General features: G+C 39.0%; 1 protein-coding gene across 1 annotated transcript; it reads left to right on the top strand.

Moving 5' to 3' along the window:
• Positions 1-2,972: 2,972 nt before the first annotated feature.
• Positions 2,973-9,922, top strand: LOC133662615 (uncharacterized). Its single transcript, XM_062066729.1, has 4 exons — positions 2,973-3,739; positions 4,763-4,993; positions 5,106-5,151; positions 9,840-9,922. The coding sequence occupies exons 1-4, from the start codon at positions 3,443-3,445 to the stop codon at positions 9,920-9,922; spliced, it is 657 nt and encodes a 218-aa protein (XP_061922713.1). The 5' UTR covers positions 2,973-3,442.
• The last annotated feature ends 2,045 nt before the right edge of the window (positions 9,923-11,967 follow it).

Raw genomic sequence — 11,967 nt, 5'->3', positions numbered from 1 at the left:
GTCGATCGCTGGAACGCAGGTGAGCACGGGTGTTGATGAGCAGATGAGGGCTGGCTGGCGTAGGTGGATAGCTAATGTTTTTAGCATAGCTCTTTCGAGGTCCCGTAGCTAAGTTAGCTTCAATGGCGTCGTTAGCAACAGCATTGTTAAGCTTCGCCAGCCTGGAAAGCATTAACCGTGTATTTACATGTCCATGGTTTAATAGTATTGTTGATTTTCTGTCTATCCTTCCAGTCAGGGGTTTATTTCTTTTGTTTCTATCTGCATTTAAGCACGATGCTATCATGTTAGCTCTGTAGCTAAAGAGCTTCGCCGATGTATTGTCGTGGAGATAAAAGTCACTATGAATGTCCATTTCGCGTTCTCGACCCTCATTTTCAAGAGGATATAGTATCCGAGGTGGTTTAAAATACAAATCCGTGAGTCACAATAGAAAAAGGAGAAAGTGTGGAATCCAATGAACCCTTGTACCTAAGTTACGGTCAGAGCGAAAAAAGATACGTCCTGCACTGCACTCTAGTCCTTAACTCTAACGTTCCTCATCCACAAATCTTTCATCCTCGCTCAAATTAATGGGGTAATCGTTGCTTTCTCGGTCCGAATCGCTCTCGCTGCATTGCAAACAATGGGGAAATGTGAGGAGCCTTTCAACCTGTGACGTCACGCTACTTCCGGTACAGGCAAGGCTTTTTTTATCAGCGACCAAAAGTTGCGAACTTTATCGTCGATGTTCTCTATTAAATCCTTTCAGCAAAAATATGGCAATACCGCGAAATGATCAAGTATGACACATAGAATGGATCTGCTATCCCCGTTTAAATAAAAAAAAATCATTTCAGTAGGCCTTTAAGATGTTGAATGAGCCAGTTCTTTCTTTTTAAGTCTTGGAAAAGATTTGCCTATAAGTTTTTTATTCTTCTTATTGTTTAAGTGGCTAGTACATCTTCATTGTCTATCTAAGTGTCTTATTAGGATGTGTGCAAAATCTCCATTTAAAATCGCTAATGCTAATCCCTACCGCGTCGATGGGATATTCAATATATATTAGCATTCAGTTCAGTTTATGTATTTCATTCATAAAAAATCAAACAAAGAAATAAAATAAAAATCCATCAATCAACATAACATTAAAGTAAAATATGAATGAAGTTAAAAAAACATAATATCTGCCCCTTATTTTCACAAATACAACAATTGACTTTAAATTTTTCCACAGTCCTCTTCTCTGCCAGTGAGTCCAGTTTTATTCTGATCGTAGAACCGGCCCGCCTGATCACTTTCTCCAGTCTGGAGCTGTCCTTCTTAGATGTACTGCCCCCTCAGCACACTACGATGTAGAACAGAACACTGGCAACCACAGACTGGTAGTACATCCACAAGAGTTTTTTGCAAATGTTGAAGGAGCGCAGCCTCCTCAGGAAGTACAGCCTAATCTGTCCTTTCCTGTACAAGTGTTAACAGTCCAGTCCAGCTTGTTGTCCACCCACACCCCGAGGTACTTGAATGAGTCCACGGTCTGTACCTCGACTCCCTCCATCAGAATAGGTTGTGACCTTGGACTCGACCTCCCAAAGTCAATGACCAGCTCCTTGGTCTTTGACAGATTGAGCTGCAAGAGGTTCCTGTGGCACCAGACAGCAAAGTCCCCCACCAGGCTCCGAAACTCCTCTCTGCCGTCCGTGTCATCCGCAAACTATTTATTTTAACTAAATATTTTAGCCTTTGTAAATGTACACTACCGTTCAAAAGTTTGGGGTCACCCAAACAATTTTGTGGAATAGCCTTCATTTCTAAGAACAAGAATAGACTGTCGAGTTTCAGATGAAAGTTCTCTTTTTCTGGCCATTTTGAGCGTTTAATTGACCCCACAAATGTGATGCTCCAGAAACTCAATCGGCTCAAAGGAAGGTCAGTTTTGTAGCTTCTGTAACGAGCTAAACTGTTTTCAGATGTGTGAACATGATTGCACAAGGGTTTTCTAATCATCCATTAGCCTTCTGAGCCAATGAGCAAACACATTGTACCATTAGAACACTGGAGTGATAGTTGCTGGAAATGGGCCTCTATACACCTATGTAGATATTGCACCAAAAACCAGACATTTGCAGCTAGAATAGTCATTTACCACATTAGCAATGTATAGAGTGTATTTCTTTAAAGTTAAGACTAGTTTAAAGTTATCTTCATTGAAAAGTACAGTGCTTTTCCTTCAAAAATAAGGACATTTCAATGTGACCCCAAACTTTTGAACGGTAGTGTATATGTGATTTCCATAACAAATTTTAATCAGTCATAATACCCAAAAACTTAATGTCTTGTGTTTTTTGAATCGCATCCACACTTTTCTTACTACTACAAAAAAAATCATAAAGTTATCTTTTTACCAGTACTCAAGGATAATTCATTTACATCGAACCATCTTTAAATTTTGATGCATTCGTTTTCACCCACCTCTAACAAAAAGGTTGTGGTGTCCGCAAATAAAATATACTTAAAACGTATTAAAACCAAAGTAATATCATTGATATGTGGTTGTTAGCTTAACAGGGTAGGATAAGATGGACTTTATTCATCCCACAATGGGAAAATTATGTGGTTGCAGATTTAAGAAGTCTATTAGTGGTAGGATTGCAAGCTTGTCACTTTAATCATTGATTTGTTGTTCATTATTCCCTCGTAGTAGTAGTAGGAGTGTATGTGAGCCTACATGTTTGCTGTGTGATGTTGCCTCTTCCTATGTGATATCAAGTTAATTTTGAGTGTAGCGCTGGTTGTTGCTTTCATTAGTAGAACGTACTTCCTGCTTCTGACTCTGTCTTGCTGACATAACGCCACATCAAAGTAGCATGCTACCATACTTCAAATGCATCATCGCAAATGACGTAACGTATGTAAAAGTATTTAATTTGATTACTCGTTACTCGTGAGAGTTAGTAGCGGCGTTTTTTCCTAATACTGTTAAAGGGAAACTTCGGTTTTTTTCAACCTGGGCCCTGTTTTCATAATTTTTTCTGTATATGTGAGTGCTGGATAAAACATTTTTTGAGGTCGCGCCAGTATTGAGCAGGGCAGGCAGCCTCCAGCCCAGCTAACGCTCGTACACAGGGCAACTGGCTCTCGTCAAAATTCGGCCTATAAACATGCATTTTTTTCACACTGACAGGCTCAGATAGTTACAATGAGTGTCCGACAACATACTAGAAAGGAGAAATTAACGTATGTCTCTACCTTTAGCTGGAGATCGCTGTTTGTTGTGAGCTGTGTCCAAATCTCACCACGCTACAAATCTCGTTCCGAAATCTCGCGATAACTCGCGACAAAACACCGGTGGAAAAACAGTTACCTGACTGAGGTGAAGAGAGACGACCGAAGTGATTTTGTATTGGACTAAGTTACCGAAGACTGTTAGTTTAGTTTTATAGAAAAGGATAAAAGTAAAACAATGGTTCGTGAGTGCGCATTTCCAAACTGTGGCAACAAAATGTTGCGCTACTCTTCGCGCAGCTTTCATAGACTACCTTACTTCAACACGGACACACTGAAGTTATGGCTAGCTGTGCTACAAATGGATGCCGACACTCCTGTTGATGTACTGCGCCGTGCCGACCACAGGGTCTGCAGTGATCACTTTGATCGGGATGACTACTGCCAGTCAAAGAAGAGACCAAATCCGAAGCACCTTTACCTAAAGAAAAGTGCAGTCCCAAGATGGGAGACACCAGCTGCATGCAGAGTGCAGGTAATGTTACGTTATTAGCTAATATGTTGTGTTGATGTGATATCAGTATACACGAATGATAGTAGCAAATATAAGCACTGTATTAGCACCTTTACTAGCAAATAGCATGTGTAAACTTTCAACTAGTGTAAAAATCGGACAAAGGATGCTCATACGTAGCTGACAGCATCTATAATTGACCTAGTTTGTAATTTCAAACACTGTGCATATACTTTATCAATGAGTTGAATGTGTGATCGCTGTTTTGATGTTTTTCTTAGTTTGTAAATTCAGCTACAGCACCGCTTATAAGCATTTAGTTTACGGATGAGCAGTGGTCTTTTTCACAATCCAGCATTCTCAAAACACTACATCCAATATATAAACAATATATATATATATATATATATGGGTGTCAGGCGCAATACAATATCTTTTAGATCAAAATGTAGCTCAGTTACAATGGGTGGTATAGCTACTACTTTGCGGATAGTTTTTTCTGATTATTGCCTTTGTTTGATTCTTTTGATATGATAGGATGGCATGACCTAAACCCATATTTTTTCCCCAAAAAATCGACTGAGCCTAATGGCCTATGAATAGAGACTTATCCCCTCTTTTCTGCGTTTCACATTCATATTAGAATAAAGTAATCAGAATCTGAAAAGTGATATTCACAAATTGATATCTGAGTAATATTTTTTCTAAAGTGTGTGTGTGTGTGCATGGTGTAAAAATGTAATATTTATACTAACCAATTACATAACATAAGACTGTTTTTATATCTACCTTTGCACATGAGGCACTGGTGACAACTAATACATTAGGAAACATCATAGAGATCAGCTTATTAGTGGCGCTGAAGTGTAGCTCAATGACTGTGTAATGTTTTAGACTACACACTTATACTTTATGGCTATTCTGATTTTGAGAACAGGGAAACAATTGTATATGTTGTAAACTTATAAACTGTAATAGAAGAAATATAATTATGAGTTGTACAATAATAATGTTCTTACTTGGCTGTGAATAAAACAATTTTAGGAGGCTGATGGTGGTGATTCTCCACAAGCAACAGAATTTGCTGCAGTCCCACAATCCACTCCTGTCAAAACGCAACACAGAGCAGACGAAGATCCATCTCAATCAAGAGGTCCTAATCTCTCATCTTGCTTGAAAGTTCTTCTTTCAAGTCCCCATCAGACCACACCTCGCACCAAGCCATCATTGTCCGGGACCTATCTGGCACTACCTCCTACTTGGACACAATCAGTGGTAAGTTTAGCTATGCCAATACCTTTTCTGAACAATTGAACTGTAACCATTCAAATTCAACATCACTGGAATGACACTCAGTGCAAATTGTTATTGTGTGTACAACAACCAGACTGCCCCTGCATCAACTGCAGCTTTGACTGTCCCGCATACAGACAGTTATCGCGAGATTTCGGAACGAGATTTGTAGCGTGGTGAGATTTGGACACAGCTCACAACAAACAGCGATCTCCAGCTAAAGGTAGAGACATACGTTAATTTCTCCTTTCTAGTATGTTGTCGGACACTCATTGTAACTATCTGAGCCTGTCAGTGTGAAAAAAATGCATGTTTATAGGCCGAATTTTGACGAGAGCCAGTTGCCCTGTGTACGAGCGTTAGCTGGGCTGGAGGCTGCCTGCCCTGCTCAATACTGGCGCGACCTCAAAAAATGTTTTATCCAGCACTCACATATACAGAAAAAATTATGAAAACAGGGCCCAGGTTGAAAAAAACCGAAGTTTCCCTTTAAGGATTGATGGTTGCAATGTTGCTTTTCGGAATCTGCTTGATGGAGCCCATCAAGATCCAGGGCCGGGAGGTGGCACTAGTGGGGCAGTACAAGTACCTGGGAGTACACTTGAACAGCAGACTGGACTGGAAGTACAACAGCAAAGCTGTATACAAGAAGGGCATGAGCAGACTCTTTTTTTCTGAGGAAGCTTAGGTCCTACTGAAATGAATTTTTTTTATTTAAACGGGGATAGCAGATTCATTCTATGTGTCATACTTGATCATTTCGCGATATTGCCATATTTTTGCTGAAAGGATTTAGTAGAGAACAACGACGATAAGGATCGCAACTTTTGGTATCTGATAAAAAAAAAGCCTTGCCCCTACCGGAAGTAGCGTGACGTAGTCAATTGAACAGCTCCTCATATTTTCCTATTGTTTACAGTGCAGCTAGAGCGATTCGGTCCGATTACCCCATTAATTTGAGCGAGGATGAAAGATTTGTGGATGAGGAACGTTAGAGTGATTGACTAGAGTGCAGTGCAAGACATATCTTTTTTCGCTCTGACCGTAACTTAGGTACAAGCTGGCTCATTGGATTCCACACTCTCTCCTTTTTCTATTGTGGATCACGGATTTGTATTTTAAACCACCTCGGATACTATATCCTCTTGAAAATGAGAGTCGAGAACGCGAAATGGACATTCACAGTGACTTTTATCTCCACGACAATACATCGACGAAACACTTTAGCTACAGAGCTAACGTGATAGGATCGCGCTTAACTGCATATAGAAACAAAATAAATAAACCCCTGACTGGAAGGATAGACAGAAGATCAACAATACTATTAAACCATGGACATGTAACTACACGGTTAATGCTTTCCAGCCTGGCGAAGGTTAACAATGTTGTTGCTAACGACGCCATAGAAGATAACTTAGCAACCGTACCTCACAGAGCTATGCTAACTAGCTATCCACCTACGCCAGCCAGCCCTCATCTGCTCATCAACACCCGTGCTCACCTGCGTTCCAGCGATCGACGGTGCGACGAAGGACTTCACCCGATCACAGATGCGGTCGGCGAGACGGAGGAAGTTAAGGTGAGTTCGGCGGCTAAAGCGTCTGCTATCCATCTCTGTCTTCCTGGTTGTGTTGTTGTAGTCCGCCGCTAATACACCGATCCCACCTACAACTTTCTTCTTTGCAGTCTCCATTGTGCATTAAACAAATTGCAAGAGATTCACCAACACAGATGTCCAGAATACTGTGGAATTATGAGATGAAAACAGAGCTATTTTGTATTGGATTCAATGGGGTACCGATACTTCTGTTTCACTGGCTACGTCACGCGCATACGTCATCATCCAAAGGCGTTTTCAACCGGAAGTTTAGCGGGAAATTTAAAATTGCACTTTACAAGTTAACCCGGCCGTATTGGCATGTGTTGCAATGTTAAGATTTCATCATTGATATATAAACTATCAGACTGCGTGGTCGGTAGTAGTGGCTTTCAGTAGGCCTTTAATGTGTGCAGCAAGCTGTTGAGGATTTTTTTTTCAGTCTTTTGTGGCCAGTGCCCTGTACTTTGCAGTGGTTTGTTGGGGGAGCAGCACCAGCAAAATGGACTTAAACAGTATTGACAAACTGATCCGGAAAGCCGGCCAAACTATTGGCACGCAGTTGGAGGCGTTTGAGTCAGGGAGGGACAGGAGGGCACTGGACAAACTGCTGGCCATCATGGACAATCCTGCCCACCCACTCCACCAGACAATTGAGGGACAGCGGAGTTCATCCTCCAACAGGCTCCTTCTGCTTCGTTCCCACAGTGTTTGATTCAAGAACTCCTTCATTCCGCACTCCATCCAGCTGTATAATCACTCGCCATACAGCAATAGATGATATCTGTCTATTACATGACACCTGACATGTTAGCGACCTCTCTTTGTTTATCATGTATATTTTCTGTTGAATCTCATCTCTATTTTATGCTGCCCTTTTGTGCTGCAGCTGTTACATATACTGTACATGGTAATTGTTATATATTGTATATATTATATAAAAATATATCAGTACTAGGGATGTCCGATAATATCGGCCTGCCGATATTATCGGCCGATAAATGCGTTAAAATGTAATATCGGAAATTATCGGTATCGTTTTTTTTTAATTATCTGTATCGGTTTTTGTTTTTTTTATTAAATCAACATAAAAAACACAAGATACACTTACAATTAGTGCACCAACCCAAAAAACCTCCCTCCCCCCATTTCTTTCTGTTATTAATATTCTGGTTCCTACATTATATATCAATATATATCAATACAGTCTGCAAGGGATACAGTCCGTAAGCACACATGATTGTGCGTGCTGCTGGTCCACTAATACGGTGTTTTTCAACCACTGTGCCGCGGCACACTAGTGTGCCGTGAGATACCGTCTGGTGTGCCGTGGGAGATTATCTAATTTCACCTATTTGGGTTAAAAATATTTTTTGCAAACCAGTCATTATAGTCTGCAAATGATGTGTTGTTGTTGAGTGTCGGTGCTGTCTAGAGCTCGGCAGAGTAACCGTGTAATACTCTTCCATATCAGTAGGTGGTAGCCGGTAGCCAAAGTCGGAAACAGCGGGAGGCAGGGTGCAGGTAAAAAGGCATCTAATGCTTAAACCAAAAATAAACAAAAGGTGAGTGCCCCTAAGAAAAGGCATTGAAGCTTAGGGAAGGCTATGCAGAACGAAACTAAAACTGAACTGGCTACAAAGTAAACGAAAACAGAATGCTGGACGACAGCAAAGACTTACTGTTGAGCAAAGACAATGTACATCCGAACATGACATGGCAATCAACAATGTCCCCACAAAGAAGGATAAAAACAACTGAAATATTCTTGATTGCTAAAACAAAGTAGATGCGGGGAAATATCGATCAAAAGAAAGACATGAAAATACCAAAAAAAGAGAAGAAGCCACCAAAATAGGAGCGCAAGACAGGAACTAAAACACTACCCACAGGAAAACCCCAAAAAAGTCTAAATGAGTCCGGGTGTGATGTGACAGGTGGTGACAGTACTTTGAGACAAGAGTTATATTGATGGTTATGCTTTAAGGTCATACCCAAAAACGACAACGACTTTTTACTGTCAACTGAGTTTCGTTTTTTAATGATGTCTGCTGGTGGTGTGCCTCTGCATTTTTTAGCGCAAAAAATGTGCCTTGGCTCAAAAAAGGTTGAAAAACACTGCACTAATAGTACTAACCTTTAACAGTTAATTTTACTCATTTTCATTCATTACTAGTTTCTATGTAACTGTTTTTTATATTGTTTTACTTTCTTTTTTATTCAAGAAAATGTTTTTAATTTAGTTATCTTATTTTATTTATTTTTTTTAAAAAGTACCTTATCTTCACCATACATGGTTGTCCAAATTAGGCATAATAATGTGTTAATTCCACGACTGCATATATCGGTTGATATCGGTATCGGTAATTAAAGAGTTGGACAATATCGGAATATCGGATATCTGCAAAAAGCCATTATCGGACATCCCTAATCAGTACATATAATATGTCAATATTTCATAAATGTTACATTTTATATAGCTACTATGGTACATTTTTAGTCTACTTTATACCTGCATTATCCTTACACTTTCCATCCTTTGTAACTGAGCTACTGTGTGGAAAAATGTCCCTTGTGGATCAATAAAGTTAGTCTAAGTCTACTACATAAACGTACGTTTTGAACTGAACTGGTCTGAAGTCATACACCAGCTGCCAGTTAAATAGCTTTGCTCAAGGCTTTGCATTGCAGGTGTAGTAAAAGTTACTGTAACGGCAAAGTAAATGTTTAGCTGTTAATCGGTGCAGATTTTTAAGGGCATTTTGGCCGCTTGTGAGATTTTCCCTGTAGGTTGGTCAAAAATACATAACCATCCTTTACTCCGTTTTTGCACTTACGTCCCTTTTCCCAAGATATGCACGAGCAGGACGAGCACTCCCGCGGCTGTCCGATGTGGGCTCTGCGAAGCATGGTCAATTTGAACACACCGTTTCATGTCCTTTTTTATTTTTTTTCCATTTCTTTTTTAAACGTGCCCTTCAGATAATACATTTTAAGTACCCAGGAGACCATGAAATAACATCTCACTCGACAAAAAGTACTTTTCGGCGAGTGAGTTGCTGAACTCGCCGCTGCTCACCTGCAGCTCTCCTAAGACAAAACAAAAATGCAAAACACACAGTCGAAGGAATTTCCGAGGCGTTTTTTTACGGGGCTTCATCTCGTGGGAATTGATGTTGCTTGTTTGCGCCGGAGTACAAATCATGCTGTCAGTTTCAGTGTGCCTGTCAGAGCGGCGAGACGTCAACACGGGCGGACGGGGGACGACAGCGAGCGCACTGACATTGCACGAGTCTGTTGGGGATGGCGAGTAGCCTTGAGCTGTGATCGGAGTGTGTGTACTGTATTGTAATAGCGCTGAGCAGAGAATGAGGGGGGTTAGTTTTTGTGTGCATGTATAGCGATGATGTCATTCTGCATTCTCTCTGCATTCGTTACAATATTAGCTATTTATACTGCTGACAAAAGTAGTGAGCATCAAACTGAGCAGAATAAATGCCCTGGAATTTGACCACTTATTTTGAAAAAAACAAAACATCTATGGCAGGGGTCACCAACGCGGTGCCCGCGGGCACCAGGTAGCCCGTAAGGACCAGATGAGTAGCCCGCTGGCCTGTTCTAAAAATAGCTCAAATAGCAGCACTTACCAGTGAGCTGCCTCTATTTTTTTAATTGTATTTATTTACTAGCAAGCTGGTCTCGCTTTGCCCGACATTTTTAATTCTAAGAGAGACAAAACTCAAATAGAATTTGAAAATCCAAGAAAATATTTTAAAGACTTGGTCTTCACTTGTTTAAATAAATTTGGTTTCTTATAACTTTCAGAAAGACAATATTAGAGAAAAAATACAACCTTAAAAAGGATTTTAGGATTTTTAAACACATGTACCTTTTTACCTTTTAAATTCCTTCCTCTTCTTTCCTGACAATTTAAATCAACGTTCAAGTAAATGTATTGTTTTTATTGTATAGAATAATAAATACATTTTAATTTAATTATTCATTTTAGTTTCTGTTTTTTCGACGAAGAATATTTGTGAAATATTTCTTCAAAGTTATTATGATTAAAATTTAAAAAAATTATTCTGGCAAATCTACAAAATCTGTAGAATCAAATTTAAATCTTATTTCAAAGTCTTTAGAATTTATTTTAACATTTTTGTTCTGGAAAATCTAGAAGAAATAATGATTTGTCTTTGTTAGAAATATAGCTCGGTCCAATTTGTTATATATTCTAAGAAAGTGTAGATTGGATTTTAACCTATTTAAAACATGTCATCAAAATTGTAAAATTAATCTTAATCAGGAAAAATTACTAATGATGTTCTATAAATTCTTTTTTTAATTTTTTCAAAAAGATTCTAATTAGCTAGTTTTTCTCTTCTTTTTTTCGGTTGAATTTTGAATTATAAAGAGTCGAAATTGAAGATAAACTATGTTTCAAAATTTAATTGTCATTTTTTTTCGTGTTTTCTCCTCTTTTAAACCGTTCAATTAAGTGTACATATCATTAATTATTAATAATAACATAGAGTTAAAGGTAAATTAAGCCAATTGGCTATTTCTGGCAATTTATTTAAGTGTGTATCAAACTGGTAGCCCTTCGCATTAATCAGTACCCAAGAAGTAGCTCTTGGTTTCAAAAAGGTTGGTGACCCCTGGTCTATGGCATTTTATAGAAATTAAACTGATAAATGGATATGTACCAAATTTGGTACTTTTATAGTACGGCCCGAATTTCATCATAACTACTGGGTACCAATTTACGTGCGATCAAACAGTGCACCAAAGATTTTTATTTATTCCGATTATAAATAGATTTAAAAAAAGGACATCTCCATGCCACCAGAATGAGATTTACATTGAAAATGTGTCCTATTATCATAATAAAAAAAACATTGCAAAAATCGGTTTGAATCGAGAATCGATTCCGAGTCGAATCGTCACCCCAGGAATCGGAATCAGATCGAATCATTTTTCACACAACCACTCCCTATTGCAATTGTCCATGCAAATTAGCAAACATACATAATAGAAAGTGCTCAAAAATAAGGCTCCAAATTAGAATGCGCTAGCTCGATGCAAATTTACATTGGATATTAGACAGGAAGCCTCTTCACTATCATTATTTTAATATCTTAGTAAGTATAATGTTTTAGACCTAGATAACTATCACATATTTTTAGATGCATGTTGTGTTTTTAAGGTTTTGAATTAGCTTGACCCTCCGCCATGACAGGTTTTTATACGGAAGAAAACCAACAATCGAGTCAATAACAGAGCGCTAACCAGGGCCAACTGTAACATCCAGAAATGTAGAACTAAATGTTGGCACATAGTTGTCTCTATCAGAGGAACA

This window comes from Entelurus aequoreus, linkage group LG12 (assembly GCF_033978785.1).
Source record: "Entelurus aequoreus isolate RoL-2023_Sb linkage group LG12, RoL_Eaeq_v1.1, whole genome shotgun sequence".
NCBI lineage: Eukaryota > Metazoa > Chordata > Actinopteri > Syngnathiformes > Syngnathidae > Entelurus > Entelurus aequoreus.
The sequence above is the reverse complement of the archived record's forward strand: the minus strand, read 5'-3'. Positions and strand labels throughout refer to the sequence as shown.